The sequence below is a fragment of the Pocillopora damicornis genome, chromosome 4 (genome assembly GCF_964200805.1).
Source record: "Pocillopora damicornis chromosome 4, jaPocDami1.2, whole genome shotgun sequence".
Taxonomy (NCBI): domain Eukaryota; kingdom Metazoa; phylum Cnidaria; class Anthozoa; order Scleractinia; family Pocilloporidae; genus Pocillopora; species Pocillopora damicornis.
Genome location: NC_142673.1, coordinates 23228848 through 23256536, shown reverse-complemented (window position 1 = coordinate 23256536; position 27689 = coordinate 23228848). Strand labels below are relative to the sequence as shown.

At 37.5% G+C, this 27689-nt stretch overlaps 4 protein-coding genes across 5 annotated transcripts in view; 3 read left to right on the top strand and 1 right to left on the bottom strand.

The window, feature by feature from the left end:
- LOC113683454 (skeletal aspartic acid-rich protein 1) overlaps positions 1-13271 on the bottom strand; it is a 58744-nt gene extending 45473 nt beyond the window's left edge. Inside the window, exons 1-4 of one of the 2 annotated variants that reach the window (XM_089205436.1) lie at positions 13116-13271; positions 11808-12271; positions 10696-11022; positions 9294-9707 (exon numbers count right to left, since the gene is read on the bottom strand). In XM_089205436.1, the coding sequence (XP_089061562.1) occupies positions 9474-9707; positions 10696-11022; positions 11808-12271; positions 13116-13164 (1074 nt within the window). In that variant the 5' untranslated portion in view covers positions 13165-13271 and the 3' untranslated portion in view covers positions 9294-9473. Of the gene's footprint in view, positions 1-9293; positions 9708-10695; positions 11023-11807; positions 12272-13115 lie in introns of those variants that run through there. The other variant, XM_089205437.1, reaches the window with a different exon arrangement.
- On the top strand, positions 25-3379 carry LOC149047302 (octopamine receptor beta-2R-like). The gene has a single exon (XM_089205440.1). It carries the CDS (start codon positions 1623-1625, stop codon positions 2526-2528), a length of 906 nt encoding a protein of 301 aa, XP_089061566.1. The 5' UTR covers positions 25-1622; the 3' UTR covers positions 2529-3379.
- A 2008-nt stretch (positions 13272-15279) lies between the features above and the next one.
- LOC113683568 (acidic skeletal organic matrix protein) lies at positions 15280-20263 on the top strand. Its single transcript, XM_027200823.2, has 4 exons — positions 15280-15657; positions 17372-17898; positions 18539-18781; positions 19137-20263. Exons 1-4 carry the CDS (start codon positions 15618-15620, stop codon positions 19410-19412), a joined length of 1086 nt encoding a protein of 361 aa, XP_027056624.2. The 5' UTR covers positions 15280-15617; the 3' UTR covers positions 19413-20263.
- A 1961-nt stretch (positions 20264-22224) lies between these two features.
- On the top strand, positions 22225-27488 carry LOC113683556 (acidic skeletal organic matrix protein). Its single transcript, XM_027200811.2, has 4 exons — positions 22225-22371; positions 24639-25141; positions 25450-25695; positions 26272-27488. The coding sequence occupies exons 1-4, from the start codon at positions 22332-22334 to the stop codon at positions 26509-26511; spliced, it is 1029 nt and encodes a 342-aa protein (XP_027056612.2). The 5' UTR covers positions 22225-22331; the 3' UTR covers positions 26512-27488.
- Positions 27489-27689: the final 201 nt, after the last annotated feature.

The following is a 27689-nucleotide window of genomic DNA, read 5'->3' as shown; positions in this document are numbered from 1 at the left end:
CAGGCACAAAAATGCCACGTTCATGAAAATACAGTTAAATTTAAATTTCTCCGAGTTTATCCTATCTTCTTTCGCTTATTTGCGATACAATCGTATTTTATCATTCCCAATAGCGGTATTGATGTCTAAGTGTACATTGCCTCTGGTGTTTTGTGCTATTTTGGGCAAACATAATTATGGACAGGAGGTTGGCATTTCCTAATGAAGAAAAAAATATCCGAAAGCCTGATTCACGGAAACAGTTTCAAGAAAATTGATAGCAGCAAAAAGTGTAAAGAAAACTGGACGTGATCCAAAACAAATTATCTCGAACGTTGAAACATCCGGGATGTGCCTCATGACGCACGAGCAAAGCGAGGTGTCCAGTGGAGGCCAGGGTTATAAAATTGAATTAACAAGCACTATCGACGAAACAAAGATCATTTTGAATATAAACAAATTTTGCGGGTTATTGAAACACCTGTTCTAGAGGCTTGAGCTGCAGTTCATGCAATAAACAACTCATTCAAAGATTCCGCAGGCAATGAGTCTATCCTCAACTTAAGCGATATTTGACTTAAAAAGTTCGCAACATGCGGGAACAGCTGAACAATGAAGGGTTTGTTGAGCAGAAGATAAATTACACCGCGAGGGCGCAATATCTTCTCGCAATGCTTTTGGACACGATTCGACCGAGTAGACGCCACTTAGCACGCTATGACGAAGTTTATTTCATATCTTTATTGTTATAAAATATAGCTGTGAACGAACATGTTATTTGCCGAATTTTCATTAAAGGAACTAACATCCTGGAACGAGAAAAGCATGCTATGCACCTTGACAATTAAAATGCCAAAAATAACGTTTCAGAATATTCCGTGTGGCAAAAGCAAGCACTATAGTCTTTTAGTCCAGGTGGAAAAATTACATCATTTCAGTCAGATTTGTATTTTGCTCGACAAGTCTTGCGTGCTTGTTACTTTTTCTGAGTAACACGCAAGCTTCAAACTATGTTGTGGTTCGCTAAAAGTTTTGATGGATCATTATGTTTTGTTTACCTGTCAATTGAACCAGTAAAATGGTTTTTCAATTACCGCGAAAAAGGAAACTAAGCTATTTATATTTATCCTCTTGTGTTGGTTGGACATAACTCGCATTTTGGTAGAGAGGTTATCGGTCATTAATCGTAGATAAAGCAAGCCAGCCCAACTGAGTTGCTAATTCAAGGACAAAGACACCTTAGTGTGACTCCACTCATGCAAGCCTTTGTTTTCCCATAGAAGAATTCCGATTGGCAGAATTAGAACAGTGCAGAGCTTAAAAGGGGATTCCTAGTCATCGATAGAGCTCTTCACGGCTGTGAGCTCCGTTCAACAGACTCACCACGGATGCTTGTCGAATATTGAACGATAAACACCTGGTTAGAATTGTGTGTTTAAAAGTGAGAGTACAAAGAAAAACGAGACAATACAAGGCGCGCAGGACATCGTGAAATTCTGAATTTGAACGAAGAAACAAGTTATTGAATTGCTTTAGGGGGAACCCCACCACGACTCGGCTTTCACAAGCTAATTGAAATTTGCGATCACATCGGGACGTACTGTGGCCAACGCGAACCTTTGAATTGATTATCCGTGTAAAAAATGGCTAATCAAACAGAATCGACGACAAAACCGCTCAGCGAAGCAATACCTTTGGGTATCCTTGGCGTTTTAATTACATTGGAAAATCTCCTGGTCTGCTTTCTGGTGTATCGCTTCCGCAAATTGCGAACTTTCACAAACGGTTTTATAGTGTCTTTGGCCCTTTCAGATATCCTCTTTGGTGCTGTGTTAATTCCAGTGAACATAGCGGACCAATCCAACCCTGCCAATGGATATCTGGTGTCGCTTATTCTTTTCGCGAACGTTACCAATTTGTTTGCGGTAACGCTGGACCGCTATTTAGCCGTTATGAACTCGCTGCGATATTCTTACACGATGACTAGACATTTTGCCAAAATCTTGCTCACGGCCTGGATTTTACCCATTCCATTTAGCCTTCTACCGTTGATCTGGGGCAACGAGAAAGGTACAACTGCAGAAAAAGTCTATCTGTTCTTCATTGTAGGCGGTGTTGTAGTTCCTTACATTTTCATCCTGTTCGCCTACATCAAAATCTTCCGTGAAGTCGCGCGACAGGTAAAGAACCTTGCAAAACTTGCAACTTACGATAATCAACAACAGACTGCTCGCGAAGGTAAACGAGTCACTGGCGAGGGACGCGTCGCTAGAGTTTTCGCTATGATAGCAGGTATCTTCGTTATAAGCTGGATGCCTGTGTTCTTCATGACCGCCGCGGATGCTTTACAAAGAGACGATATCATTCCACCTGTACTCTGGACAGTTTCGTGGTACACCATGACAGCAGGGTCGCTGTTGAACGCCGCGGTGTATGCGTTTTTTAAGCGCGACTTCAGGAACGCGTTTCTGCGTCTTTTCCGATGCCGCACGGTTTCTTTCGGTCGACATGGTTCTGAGGAGGCTATTTCAGGCACATCACTAAACTGAACGAAATATTGGCGGTTTTGCTTTTAGATTACTAATTGTCCTGCTGTTTTTTCCTTTCGAATTTGATATGTTACTACGACTTGATATTAATATCTCGTTTGGTTTTTTGCGACCAGGGTGGCATAAATCTTTAAAAAGTCTTGTTTTTTTCTTTGCAGAAAAGAGAAAAATTGAAATATTTGTGTTACAGTTTTTGACTGGGCTGGTGACACCTTGATTCCCTATAAAGCTTTTATGAAATGAATTTAAAACTCAACATGAATTGTGATTTACTTTGAAATCATTCGTGTTTTAGATAATCATAAGGAAAATACAGTTAGAAGCCTACATATTGGCACGATTTCTCTAAAACAAGAAATACAATTGCGAAATCCTAGATAGCTTTTCATTTTTGTAAAGAGTATTTAAAAAGCCTGTTAAATAGCCTTTGAACTGACATTTTGGTAAAAAATTCGCTAGAATAATAAAATCTGTAATGTCAACTGTAGCTAAACTACAAAAGAACCGCCGACTTAAAAGCTTGCTTTTTAATACAAAAATCAATACAGCATGTTCATGAAATAAACTGAGTTGGAGAAAGGTAGTATTGTGTATTCTTGCAAACAAACAAAAGCGAAGTATTTGCTCATGAACAGCGAGACAATGCTTTGAAATCATTACAGTCGACTTTAATAAATGATTGGCAAGGATTTGCCATGATTGCGAGATTAACTGGGATTTTTCAGCTCTCTATGCAAAGGAGGCCTCAATTGCTTAATTATCTCTACACATTGAAATGTTAACGTGATTAATGTTGGGGGGATTTTTTTGTATAAAAGATGTCAGAAAATAAAAATTATGTATTGTCTTCATGTCAGGTTCACTGTATGACTTCTTTCCGCCAAAAGCGAATAATTTTAATGAGAATGCTTCTTGAGATGCAGCTGAAAAGCCGTTGACTGGATCCATATTTCATTTCACAATTTCTTTGGGAAATGAATTTTACCGAGAATCTGCCCATATCATCCTGCGTTAAATTTTTTGGCGGTTTCCCAGACAAGTTACAACGCCTGTTTATGAATTAATGATTTCTTGTCGAAGACCACAATATTGAATAGTCTAAAAAAAAAAAAAGATACGTACCTGACAATGAAAAAAACCTTCTTTAGAAATTACTGTAAGAAATACTTTTCTAGAGACTCAAATTTTGACATGTTGTTGACCCAATTTGTCACTTGAAATGCATACGGACGACCTGCAATCAAACGACTTGAAAATTGAAATTTTAACCAGTGTGAAAGGCCCTTTACCAGTAGGAAAAAAACGGCTTCTAAGAATACGTGTCTTCGAACTCATGTTGATGATTTGGGGCTCAAGAAAATAAATGTTGTCATGAATATATGATATTTTATTTTCGAAGAAGAATCACTTTTAATTTGTCAGATATAGTATTGTCAACTGACAATAGCTAAAGAGATTTTAGTTGAGCAAACATTTGGCAGTACGCCGGAATACATGTCTTTCGATTGCAGATTTACCATATTGAAAAGATATCACAATTTGGCATATCTTGGCAGATCGCAAGAGGTTAACAGGCGACACCGCGAAAAGTCGCTTTATATTTTTTTGTCATGTCGACATTTGACCTTTGGGGGACTTTGTGTCAATATGATTGCGAAAGCTATTTTTCATTTTTTTATCTCCGTAGAACAAAGTAAATAAAAACTGTGGATATTCCTTTTGACCAGAGATGCAAAATCCCACCTGCTTGTCTTTGAGCATAAACGATGCCTTTTGGAAGGAAATCAAATTAACTTTGGGTTGAAACGAACTCGCTGAAATCAGGGTGCGCCATCTCAAATGCAAGTCAAGTTTGATATTCTTTGAACAAAAACAAAAAGTATGTCTGAAAATTAAATGTGCCACGTTCTAAAAAAGAAAAAAAGGCATCTCCAAGCTACAAAATGCAATTGTTCCCTCGTAGAATTCAAATGCGGGATGTAGAGGTTCCATAACCATTAAAATACGGATTTCCATATGGCCGGCTTATTCTGTATGAAAGCGTACTAATTACATAAAGATTGAATTAAATATATTTACCATTATTCAAGATAGAAATTGCCAAAAAAGCCACCAGAGAGAAAATAACTCACACTTATCGAAGAAAAGAATTTTAATTAATCGCTAGGGGTTTCCATGAAGATTCTCGACTTCTGCGAGGGTGTTCCAATACCTCCCCGACAACTGTTGTGGTTTTCTGTAAAAGGTTTACATTTTCGTTCTCTTGGTACCGGTGTTATGCAGAAAGACAAATTATTTTTGTGGACTGAAAAGATAAACAAAAAACGCAAAAGTGCTGTGTGACTAGCGGCAGCCGTTTTTTGTTCGGAATGTAAACAATCCAGTTGTAATTAAGATGAAGTGTGTCTGATATGGGGAGGAAAGTTTCCAATTCATTATGATGACTAATGTGAAAGGATCTTGAAATGTGCTGGTCTATGAAAAAGCGAATTTGGCACTTCTGTCATTAATATCTTCCTGGGTTAATCTATGATTTCAAAACTTTGACAAAAATATCTTAAAACTTTCGGCATTTCTGCTTTTCTTACAAATTCATGCGAAACAAAAATCTGGAAAAACGATTTAAGGAGGGGGGGCAATTCGTCTTGTCGCCCATAAAATGCTCTCAGCTTCTCGCCAGTTAGTATCATGTTGACAGGATAGCAAAACGTTCATGAAGATACCAGAATAATAAACTAAACGACGGTATCAAGTGGACAAACATGTCAACATCACTCACCAAAATTCAACATTGTCTCACAGTAAGCAAAAATTAAAGCGAGTAGGATGCGACCTTTTAAACACGAACTACTTCTATATAAGGTCATGAACAGACTATGCCATACTGATAACACTGTCAGACATTAAATTTTTTTTATGAATTTTCTGAAAAAAGAGTATTAAGAAACAGAAGGAGAAACTCGGTAATTATTTTGTAAACGGTGTAGCATGATAATTTAGGAATCATAATTGTCCGTTTTCCCCAAAAGCCGTTTGTAAAACGCCTCGAGAATACTCGATCCATTTACTGCAGAGAAAATATTTTAACGCCATAAACTAAGGAAATATTGTAATCTCATAATTGCTAACTTTTCTCGGATGAAGAAAGTTCTTAGAGTTTGGATTTCCTTTGAGATTTCTGGCATTTATGAATTGATCTTAATTTCAAAGTAATTTAATTTTGAAAATATAAAAGATTAATGTGAAAGATAAAATCCCTGTAGTACATTCCTACCGTTGAAATGATATGAGGACAGGTCAAAAGCTATTCGAATATGGAAGATTAGGAGCTAAAAAGCAAAGTTAATTGCATGGATCACCCACACTTCGAATTAAGATTTAGATGAAAAGAATTGTCTAGGAACTCTGACTTTGACAAATTACCGTAATTTCAGATATAATTTAATCCTAAAGCTTTGGCTGAAAAAAAAAAAAAATGTGAATACTTAATGAAGGCAAATCATGGGCCATCCGGATATGGAAGATTAAATGGCAAAACCAGAGTTAATTGCATAAATCACCTCCTCATAGAAATAAGATTTAAAAGTAAAGAATGGAACTCTTAAAGCATAACGAAAAACATCCGCCTGATAAAACTCGGATTAGTGTGTTTATCAGACGACCTGTTCGGGCAAGGTGTGTTCACATTGGATGTGATTGATGTGGTTGCTGTAAGCCTGATAACACTATCGTTAAGTATAAGAATTTCACTTCAATTTAGGGAGCGCTTAATCGAATGATGAATAAGTCATTCAGCGTACTCATTCCATTTTGTGGAGTCTCCGATTAAGCCGCATGAATAATAATAAAAAAAAAAGGATAAGAGATTTCCAGATCTTAAAACTGTTACAGTAGTATCACACAGAACAGAATATAGAATATAAACATTTATTCAGGAATTAGAAAACGAATGTGAAACGGAAAAGTGAAAAGTCGTTTAAATTACCATGAAACTTATTTTCGTCATCGAATTATCCTCAATTGTAGATTATTTTCATATCGCATGTAGAGTGAACTGGCGTAGTGCGGTGAAACAAACCTTACGACCAATTCGAAATTTGCTCTCTTAATTGAAAACCGTAATGTTAAAATCATTTTTTAAAGTGCGCTTAATGCAAGAATAACTGGTCTGGGGATCGATACTGGTGATACTCGTTAGAACCACAACACAGAGTAAAAAAAAAAAAAAAAGAGAGTAAGGAACCTTCCCTCTTACGTTGCAGGCAAACGAAGTGCTTACTCCAGAAAAGCGGGGCATTCGAAGTTCAGCCTGAGGTTTTTGCCACTTCCCTCCACTAGTCAACTATAAATAAATATATTCCCCAGCCCATTGTTTTAGCCTTAGCTATGAATGATCTAGGTTGTCTATCTCAAAATGACCAAAGGCAGAAATTGATGTGACATATGAAACAAGGAAAGCAAGGTAGTTATGCTGCGCTGTCGAAAAGATGAAGTATCGTGTGACATGTTTGAGTACCTGTGAATTTCTCCGTTCATATCAGCCGGATGAATCAGTTTTAAAAGCACTGGAAGTGGTTTTGTTTTGAAAATTGGAAAAGATCCTCGACTAAAGTCTTATTAAAGAAACAACAACATACTAAAAATACAAAGGCAAAAAAGCAACAGGAGCAGCAACTGAGAAAACACGATAAGATTTTTATCAGTGACAGTGTAATTTTTGCTTTGAACGATGTCTTTAATTTCTAAATTCCATTCCTCATTGAACCGAAGGAGATAACGTGAATAGCTGTTATCAAACTAAGCGATCGCTTAATCGCCAAGCCTCACGGCTGTTCTTGACCTTTGCAAAACTACGATGTAATTGTCAGGATAAGCTGTAGTAAATTAAATAAAGCTGATATAGGACAAAAACTCGTATACAACTGAAAACTTGTCACCGGCTGGTCTCTTTTTGGGCGAGCAAGACCTAGCAGGTGGAAAAATAAATTAGAGAAAATTCTAGTTACAGATGAAAGAAGGGGTGGCGTAATATGCTAAATTCTGAAAATTAGAAAAAGCTTTTAGCAAAAGCCAATTTTAGGATGTTTACAGCTTTAATCTAAGGTACTTTCTATGTTAATAATTTATTACCACCTACGAAACTCTAACGTTCCAAACAACGCATTTCAGAAAGGGCGTTCTTCCGTTTCAGTTTAATGTGAATTTCATCTATCATCTCATATACTCTGCAGATACACCAAGATAGAGAGCTAAGATTCTGCCGAGAGAACTGTGCAAAATTTTATTCAAACGGATGAATTTTGTGGACGCTTAAATAAGCCGAACAGATCAAACAAAAGTTTCAATCGCAGGGCAATGTACTTTAGACGACTACGATGAAAGAATTTTATTTCAATGATATTTGTTTATACTAAATGTCGGAAAACATTTAGTTTCAAATTGAAATTTGTGTGAACGTTTAGTACTTTATTTTTATTTAAATCATATGGAAATATCTCGACGCATTTCTTATCATTTGAAGCATATGGTGAATAACACTTTTTTGGACTCACCGACTCTAGTCTAAATTAAATTTTACGGCGTCAAGCACACAAAAGTGCTTAATTCAAACTCCGTAAGGCATTTAAGTATTTATTCTTCCGGAAGACAATTTTTTTTCCTGGGAATTGAGTTTTAGAAAAGAAACAAAGGAAATGAAAGAAATTACAGTTGCTTTGAAAATATCAAGATAATTCTCTGAGAGACTTCCCTCTTTCGGATGAGCAAAGACTGTCGAGTTACCCCTGCCAACTCGATTGGGAGACTGTCGAGTAATATTGACTTCGCCTTGGGCAAATAACCGCTAGTTAATTCGCTGAGGCTAGATAAAAGTTTTGTATCGGTATAATATGCGTAATCATACTTAAGAATCAGCCTTGTGGAGTTGGGTTAACCGAAACTTTTCCTGGCTTTAAAAACAAGAGAATAAGACGAAAAGGTAGAAGATATTATGATACACAAAATAGTGAGATGAAAACATCATCTCATGAGTTTCATTTATGGCTTAGCAAGTTGCTAGTACGTGTTTACATTAAAAAAATGTTACATTATCGGAGAAATAGTACCAGAAATTGGGCGTTGAAATATGTTTCTAATCGGAATAAGATTTTCGACGTATTTAGATTTATATGTCTTCATGAACAACTTCGTTCGTCTTTCTAGCAGTCCGAAATTGTCAAAAGTCTGCTCCCAGCAGCTCCTCAAGAGGGATATTCATCGAATTCTGGACTGATTGAAAGGCTCCCTCGATCCAGCCCTCTCGCGGATGATAAGCCCAACTGACTATTTGATAAGCCTAACCTGTTTTTCTGTGAATTCTTCATTTGAGATATCTGAGAAGCTTCAAGTAGGGCTGCCATCTTCAAGGAAAAAATAGCCAGGCCTCACCTTAAGCGGTTGTTCAGCGTGAAAAAAAAACACTGCTTTTAAGACCAGCTGTTGATCGAATGATAGAAGACAAAATAATTACCAAATAGAGCGGTTGAACGACGCTCTTTTTGTCACACCTATCACTATGGCCTGGATTCGGGAAAGTTTATTCAAGTAAGCGCCCCCACCACCCCTGCCGTCTTGAATCTAACTTCAAATTTTAAAGTAAGATTTGCGGTATATTCTTAACTTATTGGTATAACATCACATGACTCCCTGCGCTCGCCAACAAATCGGAAATTCATGTTACGGATGATTCAGTACTAATAAAGGATAAAAATAGTCTTCATAAAGATATTCGCGTAATTCAGCACTTTAATGTGGACATGGCGTTAAAAGAAGGACGAGCAAACCACACAAATGAACAAATAAAACTTAAACCCTGTAGGCGAAGTCCTTTTCTTACTGGATACGCATTCAAAAAGCATTTTAAGTAATTATCTATGCATCCGAACCCAAAGCGCCAGGTTTTTATCCTCAAAAAGTGAAAAGGTAAGCTAGGAAAGTAACGAACATCAGAACGTTAACTTTTCCAGACTCTACTCCGTTCTCATTAATAGACTGCGCTCCGACCTCAAGGCCTGGATCGTATAAAATCTTGCTTGCAGCCTTCGGAAATCGGAAGATAAATTTTTGTTTGTTTCCGAGTTCCTTATACTTAGGATATTCACCATTTCCAGGCATATCCATCACAACATCGTCCACCATCACCTGCAACAAATATAGCAGGCCAGGTGATTATCATCAGTGGTATTCCTGTGTTTTGCACCTCTTGCCTCTAGGGTTCCGAGGGGAAAGACACGCCTGACACGCCCTCTACACTCTGCCAATATTGCAATTGTAGAGTCCTGGGACTAGTGCGATTATCACGTGACTCGGAATTGTGCACAAAGTTGCGTTCTAGCCATGTGTGTGTTGTAACTCGGAATTTATACAGTGTTTATGTATTTAAGACACTACAGTATCAGCATGACATGACACCGAGTCGAGACTCAACATCCCCCAGGGATAGAGGATGTAATTCCGAAAACCGTCACCCCATGTTTTAATTTAAGTCAAGGGAAAATAATGGGACATCTCTGTGCCAATTGTGTACAACAAAAATCTTAATGCACCCCTTCTCACCTTATGACAAATATAATTGGAGTACTTTGTGTTTTGAGTAAGAGCTGGAATATATGATTACTGATATATATATATATATATATATATATATATATATATATATATATATATATATATATATATATATGTTGAGACGTAAGTAAAAAGTTAATCAGGAGTATTTTCTATGTATAAAATTATACAAAATAAGCAACACCAGGACTCATGATATAAGCTTATTAGCCAAACACTTCCTATCCTAAGTACCTTTGGAAGCATGTAACCTTGGTTATAAGTGGTCTGGTGCTAACCATAATGATCACATCCAAAGGATTAATAGAATCGACATGTAGCCTTAATCTTGAGCAACTTCTCTCAGGCTAGGAGACTGCTTCAAAGAACAGCTGTTCTTTGTTCATTTAATTCATAGATAAATCGAGGTAAAGGAGGTCGTGGGCGTATGTTCCAAGACCAAGACTTATCAGTAAACTGATAACCCATCTGACATTTTAAAATGGTTTTCTTGGCTAGTTTATGTTTTTTTTCTTCACAGAGAAATTTAGTGCATTTCGCCCGTGAACTTATAATGTTTTACCTGTGAGCTGAGCATCATGTCTGATCCCCCTCCGATATCAAACTCTTTGGGACATTTGTTGTACTTCCCCCTTTTGAAGCACCTGGGATGGTATTCCTGTGAACCTTTTTCTTTTCCATCTCCACCGTTATAGTTATGTCCCTCTCCTCCTCCATGTCCACCGTGTCGTCCGGCGCGAGCTTTTTTTAATAGCTTTTCTTTTTCTTCTTCGGAACGAAACTTTGGTTTTCCTCTACTTTTGATGACTAAAGTGACATCTATAAATTCTCCTCGATCAGCACTCTCGCAGTCATCACTTGAATTGGAGCAAAATTTCCAGTTTTCAATCTGAAAGGAAGAGATAGTTAATGCTGAAGTTCTTCGCACATCTCCGTCCGTGTAATGCAAATCGTGCTAATTCTTTCGACGAGGGCGCTAAGCACCAACGGACGTCGTGCTCTCTTGGAGAAAACCGTTTCAAATGCAACTAGTCAAAGAACGGCTGAAGTCTCCCAGAAAAACACTTTAATAGCCCTTTCCGTTTGAAAGGCGGCGACTCTTGGGAAAAACCATTGGTAGACTTCTACGTGTTGGTAAGTCAAGGGATTGCACCATGGTGGATTTTAGCAAACATTGTAGCGAGTAAATCTGCAAAAGACTAGGGAAATGAAGGGAAGAACAGGAGCCAGCTGGATGTTATGTAAAAGAATTTGTGTTGATTTGTCAGCGAATAAAACCAGACCGTGATCTAAAACCTATAAATGACTAAGCTTCCTAAAAATTCCCTCGGCGTTACAGATCAACAAGAAATAAATTCCGTAGCCTGAGTGCTATCAACAGTGAGCCTGCTTTCCTTTCTTGCACTTAAGAATTTGATCCAGGAAAATGTCGTGGTCTAAATAAGCCTTATATTCTTGGCAAGTCTTACCTGTTGGTGGTAGGAATGGGAAGTTGGTATGAGGGAGAGGGGTGAGGGGAGGGGAGGGGAGGGGGAGGATGAGGCGCCCTTAAAGCTTTTGTTTTGAATTATCGATTGAGCATAGTAAAAATGCTTTGGTGTAACCTTCGACAAAATTTAATGTTTTCAGTCGAGTACAATTCTCTGATCCTAATCTTCATACTATTAGCCATACCTGAATGTTAAACTTGAGCATGCCCTTCCTCATCTCTGAAGTCTCGTTCCCGAACGTGATGTTTCCAGAATCTTCAAACATGTACGCCAAAACCGTAAAGGTTGCATTCGGCCCGGGTAGAGAAGAAGAGAAATTGAAATTTTTTGCATGAAGCCCTTGATACGTTACATCTTTCAAGCCGGCAAAATTAAAGTCTTGACCAGCAAACGAGTCAAATTGATGTCCTTTCCGCCCGGCTTTTCCAACCATGTTACCACCACTGTTCTTCTCTTGCAAACTGTCGAACTCAATGACGATGCGATCGACGTTTTTCTCGCTATAATCTTGTATTTTCCCTTTCTGAGGACGAGCACACATGATTTTCCCTGAACGGGCAACAGCTTTACAAAACACGCCACCTGAACCCACCTCCATGCCATCTGCGTTGTGACCTTCATCGGCATGACCGGCCTCAGGGTTTGCACCTGTGTGAAAACAAACAAACAACTTTATCAAAACAACAATCAAAACAATATCAGACTTGAAATGGAAAGATAAAATTGAACTACACCTGACAAACTAAGTTACATCCTCAATTTTATTTAATGAAAAATGACAAGATTCTCGAGTTGACAGAAACTTGAAATATCAGTGAGTTTATGTTTTCGTTAAAAGGTATAACCGCGAAGCCGAGTTCAGCAAGAAAGAATAGGCCAACGAATCAATTTACTAAATTTTCTGTATGATAATAAAAAATGGAATGGAACTTCACATTCTTTCATCCAATTTTGATAAATGCCACAACAGGCATTATGTGAAGCATAAATAAATATAGACTTCCTTAGCAAGTGATCACTAATCTAACCAGAATGGGTGCATTGACCTGGAAATAAACAAATATTACATTAGCTTGAAGTGGTAGCGGTTGAAGAGCTACGAGAATTTGGCATATTCAGCATCGCGAATTACATATAGCCTTCTGTCGTGAAGAGCTTCAAAAATATAAATTCCAGGCGTCAAAAATAGTTCCAAATGAACCTGTTTTAACCGTTAGATAAATTCGAATTGCGAATGCAACGCTTGCATGACGACAAATTCTCTCAATTTAATACAGTTTAAGACCTTTACTAAAGAAAGCAGCCATTTTTCGCTTGATTTGCTTAGATAATGAGAGGAAATCTTTCATTTCTGCTTCCTCATAAGGAAGAAAAGTCTAAAAACAAACAACTCAGAACAGTAGAAAATTTGAATTCTGCATCTGGTTTTAATTTACAGCAAACGTAGAGCGTGTGTAATCATTGAATGTGTTTGAAAGCAAAATTCACTTACCCACTAACAAACAAAAGAAAACTGGTACGAGTAAAACGCCTGTCATCATTAAAGAAAATTAGATGATATTAGCAGAATATCTGTTTTAAAATTTCAGCGATGGCGCCACTTATGGAAAATGGCCGTGTTTGGCCGTAAGATGACGTAGTTTTCGTCAAAATCATTCCCAGTCTCAACTGAGGATTATTAGCAAGAGCGCCCTGGCCTGAGGGAAGTCCAAAGACGCGGCATTACTTCTTTATTTATTTACCTCTGTTTTTTCACAACATTTTTATTTCTATCAAAATGTTTGCTGTAAGAGAAGATTACTTTTAATACTAAACTAGTCTAACGTTTCAAGAGCTAAGTAAAAGCTTTGCGTACTTTTGATTTACAATTAACTATTTTGCTGTTACAAATGCTAACGTTAGATCAGCATTACAATAACAAAGTAAGAAATAAAATCGAGGAATAAAAAAAAATATTAATGAATGGATGAATGAATAAATGAAACACGCACTTTGGACCCCTACTGCACGATTTGTTGTTCGTGGTTATCAATTCTCGCTTCTTCTTTTAATTTATTTAATTTTCTGATGAAGTTATCTTTTTCACGTTTGTCGTAAAAAAAATTACAGCACCCCGACTTACTGTCGCGTTGCCAATGACAACCGCCTTTTTTTCTTTGCAGTAAAGTTATCACCCTAGATATTTTTAATTGACGTGGACTCAAATATATTGTATTTTGTTGTGGTCTGTTTTTGATCGAAAGGGTTGTTAAGGTGTGATGATTTTTCATTCGGCCGCGAACTTGTCATTACTAATATCAGAATCGAGATTGTCAAAAGTTTTCGGCATTATTCTGAATGATCTCAGCTTTTATCTACTTCAACAAGGATAATGCGTTGGGAATCGAGGAATCTTCACGTTGCAGCATCTAAGTACACAGAAAATAAACATGCAAAAAAATGCCTCATTTTTTTCGTGACATTTATCAATTATTACAAGAAGCAACGGTCCCATAACAATCAGTGACTTCTAGAGGCTATCATTTTACTGTTTCAATTTATCTTAATTTCTCTACTTTTACTTTTTCTCAGTCCTCTACATGGTGACTTTGTTATTTCGTTGTTGGAGGCGGAGTTTGTCGGCATCGAACCGGGTCGCACGAGCGTTATAAAATGATTAAGTACATTCAAATCATTTATAACAAACCGCAAAGTGTCTTTTAAGTGTGCACAGAAATGATGTTTCGAAGGCTAAGCCCTTGGATTATCGTTCTAGACAGAAACCTTGAGACAATACCCCGCGCAATGATGTTATTCTGGGTTGGTTCTTGCACGCAATTTTTATTTACTTAAATATAACAAATATTGAAATATCATTAGAAAGTTTGCCTAATCCTTTTTTCTCCACATCACGGTTTAATGAGGAATCATTGCGTGACTAAATTCTGCATTATACAAAAAGCCTTTATATTTATATTTGTTATATTGTACAGGTTCGGGAGAGATGGGATCTCACGCTTAAGATGGTTTTTTTAGGGTGGCCATGAATTTCGATCTTTTATGCGTACATATTGCCTTCTTGGCCTCAAAATTTGAGTAAAAATTGCACTTCCGTGCATATTCTGATAAAGCTCTGTGGGCCTACATAGTAGCCTCTATAGTAGATAGTAGTTAGAGACGCGAATTTTGAAAATTTCTTGATAGTATCTTTGTTTGTAGACACCTTTCGTGTCCGTGAAAATGTAACTTGTTTCGCAAAAACGAAAAGGGAACGCTTTTCATTATTTTTCCTTCATAGCGATTTCATTTTCATTCGCCAGAAGTGGCTTCAGGGTCATAGCAGGTGTATCACGCAACCTTGAAAACTGAGATTTCAAACAATGTCTGATATACGTCGACCCATAATTCAGGCTTCATGTTAAAAGCCTTTGTGCTTTTATAAAATTGGATAATAGAGGCAGATTATCAAAATAGCAACTTTTTCTTGGTACACAAAAAGGATTGTAGACATTGTGGCTATGGCAGACTGTCCGTGCAAATTTTCTCAAGTGAAAGTTTCCAAAATTATACATTCCATCAACAACAATATTGCTTCAACAATCACTTCCCTTTGTTCAAATAGTCTCTGGGCCAAAATAATCGAAATCAGAAATAAACGATTTTAATTATCTACACGCAATTTCATTACCCACTGAAGAGAAGAGAGAGGATTAAGAAAAGATGATAACAAATTAATGTTGTGATGTGAGCAGTTACACACTCCTCCTAAAACTCTTTTTTTTGATCGGTTACGGTCGAATGAGAATGCGGTACTCAAATGTTCACGACATTTTGAAAGGAGCAGCAAATATATTGATGATGCAAACGGCACTCAAACACGAATATTACCAATTGAAACGTCACAAGATTCATGCAGTTTCCAAATAAATACAGGTGAAGTTGTAGTTTCTTTTTTATATCTCTCTCTGTGCGTGGTGACGAAAGAATTTGCTGCAATCGTGTGTTGAGAGCCAAGATGTTTCATTCACGCTTCTCCTTGTTATTCGTCTGTTTTGGTAAGTAGTTTCAACTAACATGCTGGACGAAAGTAGGATGAAACGATTAATTTCCCTTCTTCATAAAAAAATGAAGTCGCGCGGCGGCACGGGGAGCTGCGAGCCAAAACTGGGTAGAACGATGGTCATTTATTAAAATGTTTATTGAATGTGTTAGGTCGGGCCGTACGGGAAAATATTTAGCTCTCGGTCATAACGCAAGGACGTCGCGGCGCTCAGTCAGTTCGCCATGACTTCAAGTCAAATAGTTTCCAGTCCAGCCTTTCCACTCAGTCAATAAGTACATGTCATTTATCGTGCCTCTTTCTCCGTTTTTGGATCTCGTCGGTTTAAAATCTGCCAGCGATATAAACTATCGAGTGCAAATTTTTCGTTGACTTTACAAGCGTTATTATACATTAAAAAAAAAAAAAATGAAATTCACCAGTTCCATTAATTCAGTAATTCAAGCAGCTTTGAAACACCATCACTCGATCGGTTTTTAAACCTTTACGGAAACCCTTTGATTAGCCTTAAAAGAGTAGTTCGGAAAACTCAGGAGACCGTTTTTCATTCGAAACCTTTCCCGCCTCTGTCTCTCCCTTTGGGAGAAAAGCAGAATGGGTTAACGGTGTCATAACAAAAAAAAGGAATATTGTTTAACCTATCAAAATTTATGTGGATTCTGCTCGTTTGTTGATTGGGTGACAGGAACAAATCCTAGTATACATTACCTGCTTTTCCCTGAAACTTAGATAGAACGATTGAAAAAGGAAAAAAAATCCTAAAATTTTAAAATATAAATCCATGTGCTTCTGACATAAGTTGGTGAAAGTTATTCATTTGTTGAGACGAACGACGAAAACTATACAAAGCGCATGCATTTTTTCAGCATCAGTTGAATAAGTGAAGTATTTTGGGAATTTATTCATGACAATAAGATGGTTAAGCAGGATGATTTACTCCTTCCATGGCAGCCATGACAGTTCACCTTGAGCTATATTGCAAAGTTGGTTTGTACGTTTGACAGCATAGAACTGTTCTGTTTATTGTAAGCATTGCATGTGCAATGAATTGAATTTTTTTAGCGTGAACGCTCACTAATTTTGTCAAACGATTAACTCTCATCTTAGACCAATTATGATATTCGATGGTGTATCCAAGTGTGTATATCGTTTTGAAAGAAATGTTTTCATGGAATGCTGCTGAGTCTCTTCGAGGCCAATATAATTTTTTGTTCCATGTCGTAAACCAGCTTATAAACTCGACCTCAACATGCTTTACCCCAGGAACATAAACATTTACATCTTCAGTCACTAGTTCATCCCGATATTCGGAAAACCTTAGTTAACTTTATAATGACTATTAAAGAACAGTGAAAACTTTTTTTGTAAAAGGTGTTTCATTTTCTCAAGGTTAAAAACTGAAATAATTTTCATATCAATGCCTTCACAATTATCCCCGTTCCTGTACACAATCTCTTGGCGTCTTGAAAACGGCTTCCGGAAAATTAGTCACATAGTTTAGCAGACTTGTGTTTGCGTCTCTTTGTTTCACGAGCTCCTGGTAACGCGGTTAAGAATTGGACCCAATCGGCAGATTTTGAATACAACGACAAAAAAAAAAACAAACAAACAAACAAACAAACAAAAAATACTGCTAAGCTGCAGTCACTACTATTTCCAACTTGGTCAAAAGAGTTATTTACCTGATTCACTTGCCGAATTGTTTACAGCTGTCCTCCTTGCGACATCCTTGGCTGACGAAGATGACGTAGACATGGCTGCCAACACCGTTACAATTCGTGGAAATGATACGTCGGTCAGAATAGAAGGCAATACAGGAACAATAAGGGCAGTTCATCATGAGAAGGATGACGATGACGAAGATGACGATGACGATGACGATGAAGGCGAAATGGAAGATTTTAGTGACGACAATGAAGGTGTTTTGACTTTTCAAATTGACTCACTGCAGGAAATAGACTCGGCTGGGAACCCGGTCGGTCTGACAGGGCCATCAAAGAAAAAACATGGAGTGAACTCCTTGGTATCTCAGATTGAAAAGTATACCTTCACACAGTTGGACAACTCGTCAACTTATCAAGGAATCCCTGTCAAAAATGTCAACCTGTCTGTGCACCTCACTGGTCCCAACGCCAGCGTTGATCTGCAAGTGATGCTGTTTTTGAGGGATGGAAACGTCGCGTTTGGAAACGAGACATTTTCAGTGAAAAGTGGAGCCTTCAAATTCAACATCAAGGTACGTTTGGTATTTAGTATGGCTATGATAAGGTATAATTTTCATCTGTGTGGGTTACACTCGCAATACCACATTAAAGTTGGTTTCGGAGCGCAGAACACTTCTAACGCTCTTTTATGTTCAGCTGGGCCAGAGATGGGGTGAGATCACTTAAATTTGCTGAGGTACAGTGACACTTAAATACCCAGGGTGGAGAGTTTAAAAAAAATCTCCCGGCTTAGAGTTCAATAAAGCCAAACCAAAACAATAAAAAAAGCCAATCAGAACGAAGGAAAATGTCTCATGGAATCAAGGAAAACGCAAAAAAAAAAAAAAAAACAAGCAAACCGCCAGAAGCGCGGGAAAACGCGAGTGACCGAATCGCGATTAGATCGTGAGGCCTGTGATTGGTTGAGAGGATGGCGTAAGTTTTCCTGACCAATCACAGAGCGAAGCTAAGCAAAACCAATGCAATCTAGAATTACGCTCGACCTGACTCGATTGGAAATTTCTTTGTAGTATCGATAATTTTTACTCAAGCGAATTTGAAAAACGCCACCAAATCCCATAATCCTCTCAGGAACTGAAGTGAATCTATCAAAGCTAGCTAGTTAGCATCTCAACTTTTGCATGCAAACGAGCTTTACTAATTCCATGACAGGTTAGTGACTGGAAGTTCTGCGGTGGAAATTCTGACGTTTGTACTAAGAACAACCAGAATGAAACTGGCCAGTACCTTGATCTTGCACTCAGCATTAGAAGTCAGGCAGAAGAACCTGAAGAGATAGAAGAATCTGAAAACGAATCCGCCGAAATTTGCGTTAACGATGATCCCGACGAGAAAGACGACTGCCCTAAAATATTCAACATGGGTGGAAACTCGACCATGGTGCTCAATAGAGGGGTGAGTGTCTTTCGAATGACTAGACGTGAAATGCGTTCCTGGGGTCGAAATTCGGGGTTGCTTGTCCGGCTAAATTGAATTTGTTGTTACCCTCAGAAAGACTCTTCTATACCCTGATTGGCTCCAGCTATTCCCACAATTTATCAGATGAGCTCACAAGTCAGTCAAACGCGTTTTCAGCCCTCCCCGCCACCATAAGTATTGGAAACGTATTCGTATTTGGTGGCTCGTTTATTGCTGTGAAAGAAAAAGCTGATGCGGTTGCTCTGCGGTGCTCTGACCTTCCTCTTGAAATATCTTATTGACAATTCCTGAAATAATTAAATTGTATTTATTTTTTCGGATTTTCCCGCAGGTGGTTACGGGTAACAACGACTACGTGGCATTTCCCACAGGTTACCCAAAGTTTGAGAACATAGGAGGACTAGTGAAGAAATTCACTTTCCGCATCCCACGGTTCAACGACACAGTCCTCATCGATCCTAGTGTCAATGTTGGTTCTTACATCCCTGCGGTTACTAATCCAACGAACAAGCCTGGTGGAGGAGGGCACAACGCTGGCCAATCACTGCATTTCGTTTCCTATCTTTTGTTGCTTAGTATGTTTGCGTCTTTGTGTTGCTTTTATTAATTGGTTTAGCAGACTCTTTTGCAAGATTCATTTATAGTAGTTTGTTGCCTTTCCGTAGCAAACATAAACAACTGAAACTGATAATAAAAAGAACACCCTTCTGGTAGAATACAATTATCCAGTGGCCATGGTTTTACATTACTATCCTTCCCTGAGAAAAAAAACGAGTTACAAGTTTCTACCATAGTTAGTAGTCGTTTTTTTGAGTCTGTTGTTGTTGTTTTTTTTATATTCTTATTTCAAAACGATTTTCTGGTCACTAAATCGGTCTCCAAAACATACCATAGAGGTTCTCATTACGGTGAAAACAATACAATACAACTCTGTTGTCCCTGGATACCTAAGTTAATAACATAAAGCTTTTATTTCTCTAAGAGTCTTCTCAAAGGCACTGAGAGGAAAGAAATGTTTATTTCAAATGTTTTTCGTTAAACAAAGGTCATATCTAAAAACTCATTTCCCGGTTAGATGAAATGAAAAGCTAAACTGGTAACTTTGATAAAAAATCCTCTCAGTTCCTATTTGCCTATTCATTTGCTGGAACAGATAACGATCAAGTACCTTATCTCAGTTGCTAAAAGAAATATAAGTTTACGATAATGAGAAAGCTATTAGTGGTAAACTTCCTGAAAACTAAACATCCTTATCTTTGATATGCATGGTTGCTATTAGAAACCGATAGTGAAAGCGTAATATATTTTGCCATACCCTCTGTGTGAACTAAAAGATAAATATACATTTGTGAGAGACAAGAAATGACGTAGGAAGTTTAAAATAGACGTGACATGCAATTAGCATATGTTGAAAGTAAAATATCTAATAAAACGATCACATTTTGGCACCCGCAGAAATATTGTTTGAGTCTATAATTCCGAAAGACCGTTAGAAAGATTTCGTGGCAGGGAAACAGTAGTTTGATTTTCCGAACGTTACAATCTTTTTTTTTTTTTTTTTTTTTTTCTATAACTGAATGCGATACATTGCTTTCGAGCTGCTGTCCAGGGGTTGATTGAGAAAATAGGGAGCAATTATTCTGAGTGCTGAAAGATATATTTTCATTTCTCTCGAGCTTCGGGACGATTGACAAAACTGCATTTCAAATTTCGGAACTCTGTCTATGATTTCGATCTTCTCACTCAACAGAAAGTTTCAAGACCGATTCCCGTTCATCGCCCACTTCCTAGACTCATCTAACAGATTAAATAAGAGTCGAGATTCTTCTCTCCCAATTTTTTTTTCAACTAATACCGTGAACAGCGATTTACTGGTTACAGAAAGATTACACGATTCAATAAGCCATTAGTTTGAAGAAGCAGATAAATAAACAGGCTAATCCTCATCTCTTTAGTTTTGTTTTACCTGGTTGCCATAAGTAAACGATACTGAAAGAGTGACAAGTATTTAACGACCGTTATTTGAAGCAAACAACATCGTGCCGTGAGAAAATAATGAAATTCATATCAACCTTAAAATAGACATGATAAAATTTACTGATCAATGGTCATGTTTTATAAAAGGTGAAATATCTTATGAAACCGGATTATGGTGTTTTCTAGAAACATTCTTTCCCACAGACGTCTAGACAAGTCCGGATTTTGTCAGCAAATTCATTTCAGTCCTCAGCAAATATCAAGATTGGTGAAAAAGTTTCTTCGCGTTTTGAGCATTGAGAAGAGTTTCTTTTATTTCGTGGCCCGAGCAGTGCGATCCTAATAAACTCAAAAATTTATAAAGAAATATTTCTCTTTGTTAGTAGCAAAATCAACATCACTTGCGGATTTTGTTTTTCATTGGAAGGAAATGGACGGAAACTTTTGATGTTCATCAACAGTTTCGAGTTTGGTTAGCAAGCCTAAAATCATTCAAACATGTAAATCCCAGAGTTGATTAACACACAAACTCTCTATCCACGGATTATTTTAATCAAGTTATTAAAAAAATAAAAGCTATTAGAAGGGGGAAACTTCAGATGATATCTTGGGACTGTTAAGGGGCGAGAACTCCACATGTTACAAAGGAAAAGAGAGAATTTACAAAAAGAGACGAAAACTTAATGATATAAATTGTGTGTAAACAGGAAACTCTTCAACTCTTGCAGTGATTCTTGTCTTTGCCACTCTAATTATCGTCACGTCACTTCCACAATGGTGGTTTTCGGTAAACAATGAACCGTTAAGGGTTGAGTTTAAAAGATTCCTCGTGCGTCGCGCTTATTAAAATACCTTATTTAAGCTACCTCTAAATTGTCAAAAATCCTCATACCTCGTCACGCACTTTAAGAAACTTAACTCTATAGTGCGGAATGGTGTAGCTTTGCTTTTTACCTGGTAGCAAAAATCTACTGTGTTGTCTGAGATTTCTTAGTTCTTTCAGTCTTGCACTTTTAATAGTCTTGTGAAAGTTCTATTGCGTGTCAGAGCCGCCTCAGACTGCACGACGTACATCAGATCGTAAGGAGTTTTTCTTTGTTAATGTGTTTCCAAAGTTTTACATCGCGTAAACAACAGAAATATTGCCCTAACAACGACCTTTATTTGGCTAAACAAGTCATTATCTTAAAATACTTGCAATCTTAATATACATTAAAGAGTTTGAAATCTTTCTTACAAATTTTATCGAAGATCAGGAAGAGGTGGAGATGGGGGAAGCTGAACACCGCTTAAAATCGGTTCGCGCTTGAAGTAAGCTCTTTTTCAGGGTTTATTAAATGTATGTTTGGCAACAACCGGTGTAATATCAATGCAACGGTATATCGATCAATACAAGTTACTGCCAATTGAAACGTCAGAGCCCGAGGGGATAATTAGTTTCCAATCAGTTGCTATATTAATGCGCTTGTAATAAAAGTTTTCATAATTTTCTTTCCTCGTCGAGGAAAGAGGTTGTTGTGGTCTTGACAGTCGAGCACTGAAATCTGACATGATTTCCTCTCGTTTCTCCTTGCTGTTCGTCTGTTTTGGTGAGTTATATCTACTAAAAATCGTAAAGTTAGACCGGAAAATAGCTTTAATTTTCGCCCTTTGTTAAGGAAATTACATTGTTATGAGAATTAATGATTTGTGACTAACCGACTGATTAACTTGAGCTGATTAATTTTGATTTAATTCTAATCGAGCAGTGAGGAAACTTCGTTAATTTTAAATCTACATGTATTTTCGTTTTATTATCTTTACCTCTCATCATTTAAGCAAAAAATATATTTATCTCAATTATAATTCTAGGCAATAATGTCCAAGTCTTCAATTTTCATTCGTTCCAATCGATATGGCGCTGTTACGAAACAAAGCACGATTGTCTTCTTATGGCGTTCATTTGAATTTTAGTTTGCTTCAGCTCATGAAACGTGTTTAAATTTAATATACAGTTTTTTCAAAACATACTCAGGAAAAAGAAAAACCAACATCGTTCAAAGAGAGGCCACTATATCGAACGCTATAAAAGCAATATAAAAATATTTTGAAGCCAAAGCTATACTTAAAGAGGTTAATTAGTCGAAGCAGTGAATTTTCAATTTTCCACTTAAGGTAGCTCTGTTGTTAAAAGCTAATTTCAAGAGTTCTGGATTTGAAATTCATGCGCGTGAGAAAGCTTCTTTAAGTGTATTTAATTACAAATGGAAATTTGCTTAATGGTTCAATACATTAGAGGTGATTAGATAATTTCATTTTCAACCTTAAAAAACGGAATGACATCTTTATGACCTACTCAAACGGCGAACCATTATAAACCTCTTCAACAGGAGACTTCCAGTCTAATTTTCCTGTGAAGTAATATCGATGTAAGGACTACTCCGCGAAAGAAAAACTTTCACACGTTTTACAATATAACAGAAACGGTCGATGTGTAGTCTTTTTGTGACAAACGCGAGCATGCTGACAAAAAATGATAGCATACTACGAGGAGAGATTAGTACCCAGGTGACACTCTTCCAAAGTCGATAGGCCGGCAACCTAATACCGAGATAGGCACGTTCAAAATTCATTGCAGCTCATGCGTATGAACTTTTTCATGGACTGTGAAGAGAGCCAAAGCATCCAGGTGATACAAATTACTCTCTGAGACAGCTTGCCTGTAAACCAATGACAATGGTATGATTTCGTGCTCTTTGGCTGATTTGCTAAAGCGTTTTTCATTTTTAGCAGGCTCATCCACTCTTAGTTATATTGCTATGTTGGTTTGATCGAAAACATGCAGCTACCATATATATTTTAAGACGAATTCATTGCTGCTATATAATTGCAATAGATATGGTTATAGATTTCTTTTCAAACAATAAGGTGCCAAGTTAGACTAACTCAACGCTCCTAAACAAACACGAACGGGCATTGTTTTAAAATACTTTTCTTCCAATCTGCTAATGAATAACATAACGGAAGGTAATATGAAATTTGGACTAATGTCACAAATCAATAGAGCAATTCTGAACCTCACTTGGATATTGGGATTAAAAACTCATCCTAATCTCACTTCAGTAAGCAACAATACGAATTTCTCGTTTAACTATTTACATAAATCATATTGATTCTAGAATATCTTGAATCATTTACATCTTAGAACAGAGGATTTATGTGTCTAGCCAGGTGTTCGGTAATAAAAAAACGATAACATGAATGTCTCGAGGATTCGACTTTTCAACTGTGGTTGAAACGAATATTTTTAAACTTTGAGCTGCTCGGTAAATTAATGTATGCAAGGTTTCATTTATAGACGATCAGATGACTCCTCCGAAGTACTTTTGATTTTGAAAGATCAAGTCAGAACGTGAACTTTTCTGCTCAACTAATGATTACATCTTCTTGGAAACGGTTATTCTTGATTTAAATAACGGTAAAAACGACTATAAGAGTTTGTTTTAGTCTCAGCAGAATTGGTTTAAAGCCAGTCGTCGGATGGAACACAAACTTGGTTAAGTTTCAGTCAGTGCCAGTTGTTGAGAGTCTGGGTCCGATTCTTGACCTTTTTTACCTTAACATCATTATGCATGTTCTCCGTACTGTTCTCCATGCATTTCTTATAGTGCTGAAAAGGAGAATTTGTTTAACAATCAAGAGCTTCTTTATTTTGTGATCATTTTCTTTATTCTCGTTTTCTTAATGTGTGATTCACGGATGAAATTGTGGGGAGAAATTACAAGCTAGTCACTCTTATGGGTCAAAGGGTTAATTTAAAGCAGAAAATTTTCCTTTTAAATTACACTTATTCTCTCTTGGCCTTTTTCTTTGACAGCCGTTCTCCTTGTAACGTGCTTGGCTGACGAAGATGACATCGATACAAATGCCAACACTGTTACAATTCGGGGTTATGACACTTCAGTCAGAATAGAAGGCAACACAGGAAAAATAAAGGCAGTTCATTTTGACAAGGATGATGATGAAGAGGAATTGGAGGAAGAGGACTTCGACGACGACGATGAGATGCTAACATTTCAAGTTGACTCTATGGAAGAAAAAGATTCGAATGGAAATGTGGTCGGTCTTACCGGTCCCACACAAAAGAAACATGCATTGCCCTCCTTGACAAATCAAATTCAAAAGTTCACCTTCTCGTCTTTGGATAACTCTACAACTTATCAAGGACTCCCTGTCAAACGCATCAACTTGTCTGTTTCCCTGGCTGGTCCTCAAGCAAACCTAGAAATTCAGGTGGTACTATTTCTGAGGTCAGGAAAAATCACATTTGGCAACGAGTCATTTAATGTTCGAAGTGGAACTTTCAAATTTAATATCAAAGTAAGTTGCATCGATTTCCTGTTGTACACAGGTCAGAGAGCTTTTATTTGTGAGAGAAGATCTCATGTACTCTATTTTGTTCATCGATCGTTATTTATCGCCGGAGAGGAGGGGTGTCAGAGGACAGAGGATATTGGTTGAGTCATGATAAGATTTACCTGACCCCCCCCCCCCCCCCAAGGGACTGCACCACGATTTATCAAAAACATGCTTTGTTACGATTCGATTCCAACAGGGTAGTGGTCGTGGAAGTCTTTAGATTACACGTTTATTGAGTCTTAATCCTTTTCTCTTTCCCCTTTCTTAAGGTTAGTGACTGGCAGTTCTGCGGCATGAACTCCGATGTGTGCAGAAATACTACTGGTGCAAACGAAATAGGTCAGTTCCTTGATGTCGGAATGAGCATCAGAAGCGTGGCAGAGGAACCCGAAGAAGTGGATGACGATGAGCTACCAGGAGAAGACATTTGTGTTCCTGATGATCCCAATGATAAAGACGACTGTCCTAAAATATTCAACATGGGTGGAAACTCAGAAATGGTGCTCAATAAAGGGGTGAGTGTCTCTTGGCTGATCTCGCGTGGGGAGGGGTGAAGTGGCGTGTCAAAGGAGGGCGAAAAACGATGTGTACGGTTCACCAGCGAAAAGCGGAACTAAGATTCCTTAAAAGGGGCATAGGGTCCCAACGTTACAGCAATTGCAACATATTGGTTACCTCTCAGGATTCTTATGATGGCGAAAGAAGAGATTTCCGAGCAAGCTATCTATTTACTGAAAGATTAAAATTCTTACTCACAGGGTGCAAAAAAATCTGCATTCCTGAAAAATCGCATCAATTGAACCCTTGATTTTCCAGGAAACAGTTCTAATGCTATCCTTTCATGATTAGCCCTTTGTGATTCGATGCACGCCATTAACTAGAGGAAAAGGTTGACATCAAAAAGGAAAAAAGATGTGAAAATGGATAAATATTTTTATGCTATTAAATAAAGATATCATTAACGCGGGTAACAATAAAATGACTGGTGGCTGGTTCGTCTTCATCATGGCCATCGTCATTTTAAGTTTGTATACATAAGTCAATCGGTACAGGGTGCTAACATACTATACATTTACCTCTCTCCCTCACAGGCTTTAACAGGAAACAACGAATACGTTCTATTCCCACCAGGCTTTCCAAAGTTCGAGCGTAACGGAATGGTGAAAAGGTTCGTGTTCCGCGTCCCTAGGTTCAACAACACGATACTAATCGATCCCAGCGTCAATGTTGGCACAATGAAAATCAGCAAATCAGGAGCAAGGCACAGTGCTGTAGAATCTTATCTTTTCTTCTCTATTGTTTTGTTGCTGTGTAAGCTTGTGGCTCACTAATTACAAGTGAGGAAAAAACTGTGGGAGGCTGTGGACGCTGGTAGTAATACTTAAATAAATTTGCTTTATTTGCTTCATTGTAAAGAAAATGATTTAAACCTGAAAATAACAGTCGATTGGTAAGTGCACTCATGCCGCTCTAGATAGTTCTTAAAAAATGGCCGTTTTCGGTGGGAGAGACAGATGTTTCAAAAATATAGTTGGAAGCCATCATCAGAGTTATGTGAGGAGGTTGTGGTCAGTCGAATGTTTTGAATCTTGGCTGAGAGACCTTGGTAGCGTTCATCTGTCGACCGTACTTTTCCAGACTACCCTTAACCGGAGGATCACACTACACGATCAATTGTTTTAATATGATTTTCTAGGAATTCCAATTCACATCTATAAGAAATGCTCAATATGCACTCTGCAGCTCAGATTGAAATGCACGAGCATGGGTAATATTCAGAATTTTTATTACAACAAAAAGTGATATTTGAAAATTCTCTAACAGCCAGATATTTACGCCTTAGGCTAGCTTATAAGCAAGTAAGCTGTCTTCAGCTCAAAAACTTAAGAGTACCCCTTGAGATAGCGTGTCGAGTTTTTTGAGAATTTTGTAATATTACCACATTGTACTTGTTTGACTGAATTACGAAAATTAACAGATGTCCAGCTAACCGCTGGACATCTGTTAATTTTTGAGCGAGTAAGATGAATTCGTTTTTCATTCAAACTTTTTCATGCAAAAGCAGCCTAATTGACGCTTGCTGAAAGTTGAAAACTAATTAGTTGTTCACTCTCAATAAAGGTTGCTCTCCAACGCTTAAAGTCTCCCATCCTATTTTAGGGGGAAGGTTATTGATTGTTTATTTCGGGTAAGCATGAAATAAACTCTTTTATTTCTGCAATTTAGTTTAATCTAGAGTACATATAAATTACTTTTTGCTGAAACGGATAAGGTATCAAATAAAGTTCTGGTTGCAGGCGACCAATAATTTTTAGGTGCATTGAAAATCTTTACAGCGTTGCAACAATTGTATTCACTTGAAAAAGCTGTGTATTGAGTAGAATGCTAAAATATCAGAATATTTGTTCGCAATAGTCTTTTAATAAACATTTTTTGGTAAAAAATTTCTTGTTCGGCATTCCTGTCCGGCGGCCGAAAGCCAACCGAAGTTTCCTTCACCCCCCGTTCA